This window comes from Mirounga angustirostris, unplaced genomic scaffold, assembly GCF_029215605.1.
Source record: "Mirounga angustirostris isolate CCGP_5_RB_7025 unplaced genomic scaffold, mMirAng1.0.hap1 SCAF_3, whole genome shotgun sequence".
NCBI classification, from domain to species: domain Eukaryota; kingdom Metazoa; phylum Chordata; class Mammalia; order Carnivora; family Phocidae; genus Mirounga; species Mirounga angustirostris.
This window is the reverse complement of record NW_026991711.1, coordinates 94,460,073-94,474,232: the sequence shown is the minus strand read 5'-3', so window position 1 is coordinate 94,474,232 and position 14,160 is coordinate 94,460,073. Positions and strand designations below refer to the sequence as shown.

The 14,160-nt window shown below is 34.7% G+C and overlaps 1 protein-coding gene across 6 annotated transcripts in view; it reads left to right on the top strand.

Moving 5' to 3' along the window:
* The window catches only part of PTPN4 (protein tyrosine phosphatase non-receptor type 4), a 233,895-nt gene that overhangs the window by 133,455 nt on the left and 86,280 nt on the right, over positions 1 to 14,160 (top strand). For all 6 annotated transcript variants that reach the window (XM_045869013.3, XM_064586413.1, XM_045869010.3 and 3 more), the window contains one exon: positions 802 to 890. In XM_045869013.3, coding sequence (XP_045724969.1) covers positions 802 to 890 — 89 coding nt within the window. The remainder of the gene's footprint in view (positions 1 to 801; positions 891 to 14,160) is intronic.

The following is a 14,160-nucleotide window of genomic DNA, read 5'->3' as shown; positions in this document are numbered from 1 at the left end:
AATCTTAATTATAATTTCATCAATTAGTTCTATCTTCTGAGCATATGAAGAGGTAGGGGGTAAAAGCATTATTGCTTTATTAGCTTACCTGTAGAATGTTTCAAGTCAGTAGCAAACTATTTCAAGGTTGATTATCATCTGAGAAAAGAATTTAATTCTCATTTTGTCAGTAGTGCAGATTAGCTATTCAAGTTGGATCAGTTAGCATGAAAACTCTCCCTTTCCTCAAAGCGTAGTTCAAATTTTCTTCTCTGGAATCTTTCAAACTCTCCAATAGTTGTTCCCTACTCTATACTGCCATGATGTTTTTGTTGTATTATATTAGTTATATGATTTATCATTATATTGGGTGTCTTGTTTTATTACAGGTTACACTTTACCAAACTCTGAGCTTCTCCATGTTTTGTTCATGTTTGCAATCTTGGCACTATATTTAAATAGTAGTTGGGTCAGAATAGCTTTAGAAATGGAAAAATGTATATTAACTCTTCCTTCTACAAGATGAAAAGGCTTTTGATTCCTTATCTCAAAACTCAGTTCCACTTATGAACTATGGAAAATCCTGAGATCATTTTTACTTTGGATTAATGAATTTTAATAATGCAACATTTAAGTTTGATGTGAAATAGGTTCTTCATTTTTATGAGGTGACAATTACCATATAGGTTTGTAAATATTATGCAATTATGTGCTGACTTTGAAAATGTTATATTGTGTTAAAAAAAACTTATCCTATTTTTAGAATATATATTTAACAGGAAAAGCCCAGTATTTTAGATTTGTCATTTTCTTTTTTTGAAGGATCAAAGTAACAATGAAATTATGATTGGAGTGATGTCAGGAGGAATTCTGATTTATAAGAACAGGGTACGAATGAATACCTTTCCATGGTAAGAACTTCCATCAATACTTTTGCTTTTACCATTATATTACCAAATATAATAATCCATATTAAAGAAAGTGATTGTTGGGGTGCCTAGCTGGCTCAGTCAGAGCTCTGAGTGTGGCTCTCTTGACCATGGTCAGGGTCCTGAGTTCAAGCCCCACATGGGGTATAGAGATTACTTAAATAAAACTTAAAAAAAAAAAAAAGAAAGTGGTTGTTAGACTCTATTAATGTTGTCGTGTAACTTACCCCACTTGAAATCTATTAGAGAATACCAAAATAATTTAATTATTTGTTTTTAAATGCATCATCCAGACAGGGCAGTATTTATAGAGAATACTGCTTCATGAATTTTTCTCTTGGAGAATCTCTGAATTTGTACTAGCTAATTCTGTCATGTTTACTCTGTCTTGTACCATGTTGATTGCTTCAAGTCAGTATTTCATCTAAGTGCATTCAGTGGGGTGCTAGTTTATTAATTGGAACATGGGCATGGTTGCTGCATCTAAGATCCACTGTCACAGTGGTTTAAATTGGTGCTGGGAAAATATGGTGGCTCCTGGGGTTTAAAACTCCTCTTTCTTTAGTTTTACTACTCTACTATCCTTAGCATGTTGTCCTCATTGTCCAGGATGACTCATCTACCATTACTTCTGTATCCCAGAATGAGGAAAAAGGAAAAGTAGCATCTGCCACTTTCCTTGAGGGGATAAATTGAAAATCATAAAAATCACATCAGTCATGTATCTTATATATTATAGGAGTAGCTCTGGTTTTTTAAAATAAATGGAATGATTTTCTTTAGCAGAACAAATACAAAAGAATTACATTGTATTAATCTGTTTTTCTTTACATTTCCTTTTAAAAGATTTGGTCTGATTTTTCACTATCTGATTTTTATTTAGTAGGTTTTTGTAATTAGTCACTTTTATAACACTTAAATAGGAATATGGTAAGTGACAGAAGCAACTGTTTTAGAAAATAGCCACAACTTTGTTTAAAAAATAAAGATAAATTTCCTAGATAGGTCATAAAAAGATATGAACCAGAAAATACAAAAATTGAAATGACCATCATGACAAATACTTTTGCTCTACAAAAGACACTTTAAAGAAGATGAAAAAGCAAGACACAGTCTTTTGTAAAATATATATTTGATAAAGGACATATTATGAATATATAAAGAACTTTCATAGCTCAGTAATAAGACAATCTGATTAAAAAGAATAGGCAAAATATTTGAATAAACATTTCCACCAAAGGACATATACAGATGGCAAATGAGAATATGAAAAGATGTTCAGTCATCAGTGAAATGCAAATTAAACCACAGTGAACTCACCCACAGAATAGCTCCAGTTTAAAAAAAAATGACAATACCAAATGATGGCAAGAAGCAGAGCACCTGAAATCTCATACATTCCTGGTGGGAGTGCAACCTAGTATACCAACTCTATTTTTTAAATTTTTTATTTTATTTTTAAAGATTTATTTATTTGACAGAGAGAGAGGGGGGAGAAGCAGGCTTCCCGCTGAGCAGGGAGCCCGATGCGGGGCTCGATCCCAGAAGCCTGGGATCATGACCTGAGCCGAAGGCAGACGCCTAACCCTCTGAGCTACCCAGATGCCCCCTAGTATACCAACTTTAGAAAAGAGTTTGGCAGTTTCTTTAAAGATAAACCTAGATTTACCATATAATCTAGCATTTCTGTTCCTGGATATTTACCCAAGCGAAATGAAAACCTAAGTTCATAAAGAGATTTTCACAGTGATGTTCATAGCTACATTATTTATAGCAGCACAAAACAGACGTACAAATATCAGTTGGTGAAAGGATAAGCAAGTTACGGTACACTTCCACAATGGAAAACTGTTAAGCAATAAAAAGAACTGTTGGGACGCCTGGGTGGCTCAGTCGGTTGACTTCAGAGGGACACCAAGGGAACATTTTGAGGTGATCAAATGTTATATGATGATTTTGGTGGCTGGTAGTTACATAACTGAATACATTTGTCAAAACTCTGAATTGTTCATTAAAGTTGGTATATTTCATTTTATATGTAAATAACACCTCTGTAAAGTCCATAAAAGAAAACTAAGTATCATTTAGTGTTTCATCTTAACATCTTTTAAACACTTACTATATATATATATATAATTCAAACCCTGGTATGTTCAGAGGATATAAAACAATTCAAGACATAGCCCCTGCCTATTAGTGGACACACAAGAATTAATTATAAAATTAATAACAATAAGAAAAAATGTAATTAAAATCTTCAGAGAAGATAATTATCATTGTCAGTTTTTACAACAGTGAAATAATAAATGCACATCTTAGATTTTAATACACTTGTGATTTTAATAGAGACAATTTTAAAAAATATTTTATGTTGTATTTTATATCTTATACAAATGTCAAAATCTGAAAAATTGTTTTCAGATGATGTGGATTAAAATAACTGATAATATAAATTTTTCTGTATTTTCAAAACCCTATATTGTATATATATTCCTTTTTTATTGTTACAAAGATTTTAGAAGAGTTTTTGACTTTTGTTTTGGAAACACAAAGGATACAGTCTCTCTAGGGAAAATTTTAATGGCTCCATGATATTTGAGATTGTTTTTATTTTTTTTTAAAGATTTTATTTATTTATTTGCAGAGAGAGAGAGACAGCAAGAGAGGGAACACAAGCAGGGGGAGTGGGAGAGGGAGAAGCAGGCTTCTTGCTGAGCAGGGAGCCCGATGTGGGGCTTGATCCCAGGACCCTGGGATCATGACCTTAGCCAAAGGCAGATGCTTAACGACTGAGCCACCCAGGTGCCCCTTGAGATTGTTTTTAAAGGATGAATGGAAATTTCCTCAGTGAAAAAGGAAATGTGGAATAGGTATGTGTGGATTTAGGGAATTCAAGTAGAGGTAACAAGCATTTGCAGAGACCTAATAGTAAGAAAGGGTATGGCAAGTTGAGGAAATGATGAGCTGTTTCATTTGGTTTCTCCTTCAGTTGTCTTTACTGAAGACAGAAACAAAGGAATAGGAATTTAGGAAGATGTTTTGTAGAAGAGAAATTAGATTCAGATTGTGAAGGATCCTACATATTCTGTATGCTAAGGAGTTGGCATATTACTTTATTGGTAAATATGCTTAGAACTAGTTTAATGTTGAGAAATAAAACTCACACTTCCAAGTCTTTGTCATACAAGTTAGGTTGAAAAAGTATGTGAATATTTAAGATCTTGATTGGAAAGTATATATTGTTTATTTTAAATTTTATTTTATTTTTTTATTTTTTAAAGATTTTATTTATTTATTTGACAGAGAGAGACACAGCGAGAGAGGGAACACAAGCAGGGGGAGTGGAAGAGGGAGAAGCAGGCTCCCCGCGGAGCAGGGAGCCCGATGCGGGACTCGATCCCAGAACCCTGGGATCATGACCTGAGCTGAAGGCAGTCGCTCAACCAACTGAGCCACCCAGGCGCCCTAAATTTTATTTTCAAGAGTTAAACTGAATAGATGGGATTTAAAGTTGGTAAAGCCACTGTACTTGCATCATCATGGAACATAAGGGTTTCTTCTGATCCTAACTACTCATGGCAGTACATACTAGCACACTAGTAGGAATACTTAAAGGGTAATTGACTAATTGCCAGAGACTGAGCAAAGACTGGCTTGAGAGATGAAAACTCCTGAAGGCCCAGCCTTACAAAGGTCCCCATGCTTTCATTAGTTTTACTACCACCAGTCACCCCATCGGGTTCCCAAACTGAAGACCAGAGAAAAATCCACTCATGCTCTGGAGGGCAGGGTGGGGTGAGCAGGGAAGTAACCATTTTGAAATGTGCTCAGAACTTTCTGTTCTCCTTAACAAAGGTCTGCCCTCAAGGAAATCTATTTTACCTGTACTCAACCAACATGGATTTTGCCAGAAAATAACCAAAGTGGGGGAAGGAAATACCATTTCCAGCCAACTTTATACCTCTTGTGTCACCCAAGGAGAGGGTGAGCTGAAAAGCACTGGAGGACATAACCAAGTAGCATAGACCACTAAACCACTGAGTCCTAGTGATATTGCAGAACAATCCCTCCGCAACCACTCACCTGACTGCCACATCAACATGGCTCCTATATAATAACAGGAGATTACAACTTAAATAACTACAAGGCTCAGATTATTTAAGAAGGAGTCTCTAGGGAAACCTGAAGACAACAGGGGAGACAAAAACAAGGAAACTAGAGGGAATAGTAGCTTCAAACACCTACCGCACAAACTGTTCCTTTGAAGAAGCCATAATTTGATTTGGTTTAGTTTCTAAAGGATTCATGTCCCAGGGCATTGTGGAAAACAGTAGAGCAATGTGTTTATAATTAGGGGAGTTTTACAGCTGGGTGTGTTTACTGAAAGAATGTGATGACTGGATTATTGTGCGCATACCTAAAGATGTGCCTTCCTGAAGGGCAACAGCAGAAGTTTAACACGGGATTAGGGGATGTGGATGGATTTCATGAAAATAATGCAACAAATAACAATAACAAGCTGGGGCAGGGTTGCATATATCTTCTTGAATTAGTGTTTCTGTTTTCTTTGGGTAAATATCCAGTAGTGGAATTATTGGATCATGTGGTATTTCTATTTTTAATTTTTTGAGGCACCTCCATAGTGTTTTCCACAGTGGCAGCACCATTTTGCATTCCCACAAACAGTGCACAAGGGTTCCCTTTTCTCCACATTCTCACCATTTATTTATTGTATTTTTTATTTTAGGCATTCTGAGAGTTATAAAGGGATAATGTGGTTTTGGTTTGCATTTCCCCAAGGATTAGTGATGTTGAGCATCTTTCTGTGTGTCTGTTGGCCTTTTGTATGTCTTCTTTGGAAAAATGTCTGTTCTGGTCCTCTGTCCATTTTTTTTTTTTTTTTTTTAAAGATTTTATTTATTTATTCATGAGAGACAGAGACAGAGAGAGAGAGGCAGAGGGAGAAGCAGGCTCCCAAGGAGCAGGAAGCCCGATGCGGGACTCGATCCCAGGATCCTGAGATCATGACCTGAGCTGAAGGCAGACGCTTAACCATCTGAGCCACCCAGGCGCCCTGTCCATTTTTTAATAGATATGTTTCTTTGTTATTGAGTCGTATGAGTTCTTTATAAATTTTGGACATTAACCCATTATGTAGTACATGGTTTGCAAATATCTTCTCCCATTCTTCTGTAAGTTGCCTTTTCACTTGGTTAATTTTGCTTGCAGTGCACAAGGTTTTATGTTTTTTCTTTTGTTATTTGTGCTTTTGGTGTCATGTCCAAAAAAGTCATTGCCTAGACCATTGTTGAACTTCTTCCTTATGTTTTCTTCTAGGAGATTTATGGAATCAGGTCTTATGTTTAAGTCTCTGATCTGTTTCAAGTTAATTTTTGTGAATGGTGTATAGTTGGGGTCCAATTTTATTTTTCTGTATGTGGCTATCTAGTTTCCCCCACACCATTTATTGAAGAGACTGTCCTTTCAAAGTTCATCAGGTGTTCTTGGCTCCCTTATAAATATTATTTGACCATGTATGTTGGAGTTTAATTCTGGCTTCACTCTCTGCATTGGTCTGTGTGTTTATTAAAACTATACCGTTTTAATTACTGTAGCATTATATAGTTTGAAATTAATGCTGTGTGCCTCCATTTTTGTTCTTCTTTTTTATGGATTGCTTTGGCTATTCAGGGTCTTTTGTGATTCCATATAAATTTTAGGATTGATTTTTTCAATTGCTTTGAGAAAGCCATTCGAATTTTGATAGATATTGCCTTAAATCTATAGATGGCTTTGGATAGCATGGACACTTTAATAGTATGAACTCTCCTAGTCTAACTCTCAGAATGCCTATTAACATGGAGTGGAATGTCTTTGCATTTGTTTGTTTCTTCTTTGATTTCTTTCAACAAAGTCTTGTGGTTTTCATTGGGTTGGTCATTTCCTTGGTTAAATTTATTTCTAGGTATTTCTTTGTTTTTGATGCTATTGTGAATGGGATAGTTTCCTTTCTTTTTACAGATTTTCATTGGTAATATATAGAAACACAAATGATTCTTATGTTTTGATTTTATATCCTGTGACCTTACTAACACATTGATTAGATTCAACTGTTTATTAGTTGAATCTTTGTGATGTTTAATACATATATCATCATATCATCCACAAATAACAATTTTACTTCTTCCTTTCCTATTTAGATGCCTTTTATTTCTTTGTCTTGCCTAATTGCTGTAGCCAGGACTTGCAGTACTATGTTGAATAGGAGTGGTGAGAGTTGTTGTTTTCCTGATTTTAGGGGGAAAATTTTGGGGTTTTCTCTATTGAGTGTGATGTTAGCTGTGGGTTTGTTGTAGATGCCCTTTAGTATGTTGAGGTATGTTCCCTCAGTATACAGTCTGTTGAGGTTTTTTATCATGAAAGGGTATTTTTTGTCAACTACTTTTTATACATCTATTGAGAAGATCATATGATTTTTATCTTTCATTTTGTTAATGTGGCATGTCACATTTATTAATTTGCATGTGTTGAATTATCCTTGCATCTCAGGGATAAATTGTTCTTGGTCATGATGTATAATCTTTTTAATGAGTTCTTGAATTTGGTTTGGTAGAATTTTGTTGAGAATTTTTGCATCTGTTTTCAACAGGGATATTGGTCTGTAGTTTTCTTGTAGTGTCCTTATGTGGCTTGGGTATTGGGGTGTTGCTGGCCTCGTAGAATGAGTTTGGGAGTCTTTCTTCTTTTTTATTTTTTTGGAAGAGTTTGAGAAGGCTTGGCATTAATTCTTCTTTAAATACTTGGTATAATTTCCTAGTGGAGAAATCTGTTCCTGGGGTTTTCTATGTTGGGAGGTTTTTGATTACTGATTCAATCTCCTTTCTTAATATTGGTCTATTCAGACTTTACTTCTTGACTCAGTCTTGGTAGGTTGTATGATTCTAGGAAATTATCCATTTCTTGTAGGTTATCTAATTTGTTCACAGTAGTCTCATAATCTTATTATTTCTATAGTATCAGTTGTAATTTTTCCTCCTTATTTCTGATTTTATTTATTTGAGTCTTTTTTTCTTAGTCTTGTGAAAGGTTTGTCAATTTTGTATATCTTTTGGAAAAAAACCAGCTCTTAGCTTTGATCTTTCTATTGTTTCTCTGGTCTCCATTTCATTTATTTCTACTCTCATCTTTTTTATTATTTTCTTCTAATAACTTTGGGCTTAATTTGTTCTTCTTTTTCTAGTTCCTTGAGGTGTAGTTAGGTTTTTCATTTATGATCTTTCTAATTTCTTAATAGAGGAGACCCTAGAATAACCTAGATTTGAATTGCGTAGGTTTACTTACATGTGAATTTTTTCGATAAATACAGTTTAGTACTGTAAACAGTATTTTCTCTTAGGATTCTCTTAACATTTTTTTTCCTCTTGCTTTATTGTAAGAATACAGTATGTCATACATTGAACATACATACAAAATATTTGTTGATTGACTATATATTATTGGTAAGGCTTTTGGTAAACAGTAGGCTACTGGTAGTTACTTGGATTTTCAACTGTGTGAAGTTTTTGCCTCTAACCCCTACATTGTTCAGGGGTCAATGGTATATGCATTTATTGCTATAAACATCCCTCTCAGAACTGCTTTTACAGCATTCATTCCATATGTTTTGTTATTTTGTGTTTCATTTGTTTCAAGATTTTTTTGGTTATCTTTTTCATTTCTTCCTTGACGCATATGTAGTTCAGGAGCGTGTTTAGTTTCTACATGTATGTAGTTTTTCCACCTTTCCTCATGTTGATTTCTGTTTTCAGACCATTGTTGTTGAAACAGATAGTTGGTTTGATTTCAGTCTTCTTAAATTTGCTAAGACTTTTTTGTGTCCTACCATATGATCTGTCCTTGAGAATGTTCCATATGTACTTGAGAAGAATGTATATTCTGCTGCTGTTAGATCGAATGTTCTGTGGATATCTTTTAGATTTATTTCATGTAATGTGTGGTTCAAGTCCATTGTTTCCTTATTGAGTTTCTATCTGGATGATCTTTCATTTTTTGAAAGTGGGTTATTAATGTCCCTTGCTATTATTGTATTGTACTATTTCTCCATATCTGTTAGTATTTGTGTAATATGTTTAGGTGGTCTGATGTTGGGTGCATACATAATAACAATTGTTATATCTTCTTGATGAATTGATCCCTTTATCATTATATAATGAATGACTTTCCTTGTTTCTTGTTACTGTTTTTGGCTTGAAGTCTGGTTTGTCTGATACAAGTGTATATATCTTGGTTTCCACTTCTGTGGAATATCTTTTTTCCATTCCTTCTTTTTGAGGGTTGTGCATCCTTAAAGCTGAAATGAATCTCTTGAGGAAGACTGTAGTTGAATTTTGGCTTTTTATCTGTCAAGGCATTCTGCCTTTTCATTGGTGAATTCAATTCTTTCCATTTAAAGTAATCATTGATATATAAGAACTTTATATAAAATGCCATTTTACGGGGCGCCACAGTGGCTCAGTTGTAAGCGTCTGCCTTGGCTTGGGTCACGATCCCAGGGTTCTGGGATCAAGTCCCATGTTGGGCTTCTTGCTCAGCGGGGAGCCTGCGTCTCCCTCAGCCTCTGCCTGCTGCTCTCCCTGCTTGTGCTCTCTCTCTCTGACAAATAAATAGAACCTTTAAAAAAAAAAGATTAAAAATAATAATTAAAAAAATGCCATTTTATTTATCAATTTCTAGCTTGCTTGTATTTCCACTGTTTCTTTTCCCTCCATTTCTGCATACCTTTGTATAAATTAATTACTTTCATTTCCCCTTGTCTTTTGTGCATCTGTTTCCTCTTTCTTTGCCCTTTATGCATCTACTATAGGTTTTGTTTTGTGATTACAATGAGTTTATCTTATAAATAAAATTTCATTTTAGGCTGATAGCAACTTATCTTCAAACACCCACAAAGGCTTCACCCTTTTACTGTTCCCTCTTATATTAGTATTGTCAAAATGGAGCTTTTTATGTTGTGGATGTTCTAAGTCTGACTATAGTTTTCACTTTTCCCAGTGTGTTGTATACTTTCGGTATATTTTATGTCACTAATTAGCATCTTTTCAGCTTGAAGAACTCCCTTCACCAGCTTTAGAGTTGGTGAACTCCCTCATCTTCTGTTTGTCTATGAAAGCCTTTATTTATCCTTCATATCTGAAGGATAACTTTGCCAGATAAAGGATTCTTGTCTGGCAATTTTTATCTTTCAACCCTTCTAATACGTCTTTCTACTCTGTCCTGGCCTGTAAGATTTCTTCTGAGAGATCCACAGACAACATAATGGGGGCTCCTTTATACATTACATTCTTTTTTTCCTGGCTGCCTTTAAGATTCATTATTACTAATTTTTGATAGTTTCATTATAATATGTCTAGGAGAAGGCCTTTTTGCATTGAGATAACGAGGGTGATCTCTTAGTTCCATGGACTTGTGTGTCCAAGTCTTTCCTCAGGTTTGGGATGTTCACTATTATGTCTTTAAATAAATTCTCTGCCCTCTTCCTCTTTTTTCCTCCTGGAACCCTGATTATTCTAATATTTTTCTTTTTTGCTGTAATCCCTGAGTTCATACTTTCATTGCTTCTTTTAAATCTTTGTTCTGTCTTCTGCTGAGAGCTCCTTGAATGATTAGTACCATACATCATAAATATTTAAAGTTTGCATTACCATGAAGATATTTACTTAGATGATTGGGCCAGGATCCCAAAGCAAGTTTTGCAAAGTAAGGTTCAATCTCTTGGCCTTTTAGGTGTGAAGGTTAAAACAAGATCTTAGTATTACTTATTAAAAGGTTAAAAAAAAATGAGGCAAATCTATTTTGCTGGTATTGATTATACTAATGAAGCTTTGAGAACTCGCCTCTTCTAGCATTATATGACTGGGATATAAGAAGAAAGGTATTGTAGAAAGGAAAAATAAAAAATCATTACACTTTTAAAAAAATAAAAATATTTTTAGGGTTATTCCATAAGATCTTGAAACCTTAACATTTTTTTTTCTCCAAATATTGCTTGTAGTTTTGTTTAATTTTTTTAAGATTTTGGTTTTTGGGAGGCAGTTTTAGATTCACAACGAAATTCAGAAGAATATACAGAGATTTCCATACATCTCCTAACTCCACACACGCATAGCCTCCCCCCATTAACATCACTCATTATAATGGTATATTTTTTACTAAGGATGAGCGTATGTTGACACATCATAATCACCCAGAGTCCATAGTTTACATTGGGATTTACTCTTGGTATTGTACATTCTATGGGTTTGGATAAATATGTAATGATGTATGTATATTCATCATTATAATACATTACAGAATAATTTTTCTGCCTTAAGAATTCTCTGTGCCCCACATAATCCTGTCACCCACTGTTCTCTTTCTCCATAGTTTTGCTTTTTTCAAAATGTCATATAGTTGGAATCATACATTTTGTAGCCTTTTCAGATTGGCTTCTTTTGCTTAGTTATATGGAGTTAAGTTCCTTCCCCATCTTTTCATGGCTTGATACATCATTTCTTTTTACAGCTGAATAATTTTCCATTATCTGGATGTACCACAGCTAATTCATATATCTGCCTACTGAAGGACATCTTGGTTGTTTTCAAGTTTTGGCAGTTATTAATAAAATTGCTATTCATACTCATGTGCAGGTTTTTGTGTATATGTAAATTCTTATTTCCTTTGAGTGAATACTGAGGAGTGCAATTGCTAGGTGGTATGGTACAAGTATGTTTAGTTTCACAAGAAACTGACAAACTATCAACCAAAACGGCTATACAATTTTTCATTCCCATGAAAATGAATGAGAGTTCTTATTGCTCCACATCCTTGCCAACATTTAATGTTGTTGGATTTTGGCCATTCTATAGGTGCGTGGTGGTATCTCATTGTTTTAATTTGCATTTCCCTGTTGACATGATGTGAAGTATCTTTTCCCATGCTTATTTGCTCGCTATATCTTCTGTAGTGAGATGTCTGTTAATGTCTTTGCCTAGGTTTTTATTGGGTTTTTAATTTTTATTGAGTTTTAAGAGTTCTTTGTGTATTTTGAATAACAGCCCTTTATCAGATGTGTCTTTTACAAATATTTTCTTCTAGTGTTTGTCTTTTACTTTGCTTGATATTGTCTTTCACAGAGCAAAAATTTTTAATTTTAATGTAATCCAGCTTATTTATTATTTCTTTCATGGATCATGTTTTTGGTGTTCTGTCTAAAAAAGTATCATCATACCTAGGTCATCTGAGTTTTCTCTTGTGTAATCTTCTAGGTGTTCTATAGTTTTGATTTTACATTTAGGTCTCTGATCCATTTTTAGTTATATTTTGTGAAGGCTGTAAGGTCTCTGTTTAGATTCATACTTGTGCTCTTCAATGTTGAGTTATTCTAGCACCATTTGTTGAAGAGACTGTATTTGCTCCATTGTATTGCCTTAGCACCTTTTTCAAAGATCACTTGAGGGCGCCTGGGTGGCTCAGTTGATGAAGCATCTCCCGTCAGCTCAGGTCATGATCCTGGGTCAGGCACCCTGCTCAGCGAGGAGTCTGCTTCTACCTCTTCCTCTGCCCCTTCCCCTGCTCTCTCTCTCTTTCTATCTCTCTCATTCTCTCAAATAAATAAAATCTTTTTTTTTTAAGATTTTATTTATTTATTTGACAGAGAGACACAGTGAGAGAGGGAACACAAGCAGGGGGAGTGGGAGAAGCATGTTTCCCACAGAGTGGGGAGCCCGATGGGGGCTCGATCCCAGGACCCTGGGATCATGACCCAGGCCGAAGGCAGACGCTTAAGGACTGAGCCACCCAGGCGCCCCAATAAATAAAATCTTTTTTAAAAAAAAATCACTTGAATGTAATTTTGGGGGGTCATACCTGGGTTCTTTGTTCTGTTTCATTGATCTGTTTTGTCTGTTCTTGTACCAGTACATACTGTCTTCACTACTGTAGCTTTAAAGTAAGTCTTGAGGTTGGATGGTGTCAGTCTTCCAAATTTATTGATCTCTTTCAATATCAGATTGGCTATTGTGGGCCTTTTTCCTCTCAATATAAACTTTAAAATCAGCTCATCAATATACACAAAATAATGGTCGATTTTGACTGAGATTGCATTGAATCTGAAAGTGGAAAGAACTGACATCTTCATAGTACTGATTCTTCCTATCCATAAATATGGAGTGTCTTTGTATTTATTTAGTTCTTTGATTTCATTCATTAGAGTTTTGTCATTTTCTTCATATAGTTCTAATATATATATATATATATATATATTTTTTTTTTTTTTAAGATTTTATTTCAGAGGGAGTGCGCAAGTGAGAGAGCACAAGCAGGGAGAGCAGTGGAGGGACAGAGAGAAGCAGACTTCCCCCCCGAGCAGGGAGCCTGACTTGGGGCTTAATCTCAGGACGCTGAGATCACAACCCGAGCCGAAGGCAGCTCCTTAACTGACTGAGCCACCCAGGCGCCCCTAATACATATATTTTAGATTTATGTTTAAGTATTTCATTTTTGAGGGTGCTAATGTAAATGTTACTGTGTTTTTAATTTCAAATTCTACTTGTTCGTTATTGACATATAGGAAAGAAATTGACTTTTTTATTAATCTTGTATCCTGAACCTTGCTATAATTGCTTATTAGTTTCAAGAATTTCTTTGTCCATTCTCTTGGATCTTGTACATAAATGATCATGTCATCTATGAACAAAGTTTTATGTCTTCCTTCCAGTCTGTATCTTTCATTCCCTTTTCATGCTTTAATTGCATTAACACAGGATTCCCATATGATGTTGAAAAGGAGTGGTGAACTGAGACATCCTTTCTTTACTTCATCTTAGTAGGAAAACTTCTAGTTTTGTACCATTGGTATGATGTTAACTGTAGGTGTTTTTTTAGAAAGTCTTTTATCAAGTTGAGAAAGTTTCACTGTCTTCCTACTATAGCAAGAGTTTTCATCATGAATCGTTGTTAGATTTTGTCAGATGCTTATTCTGCATATATAACTGTGATTTTTTCTTTTTTAGTCTTTAATGTATCAGTTTATATTAACTGATTTTTGAGTATTGAACCAGCCATGCATTCCTGGGATATGTCCCACCTGGTTTTGGTGTATAATTTTTTTTATACATTGTTGAATTTGATTTGCTAATATTTTGAGGATTTTGAATCTTTGGTCATGAGAGAGATTGTTTTGTAGTTTTCTTGTAATATCTTTGTCTGGTTTTGG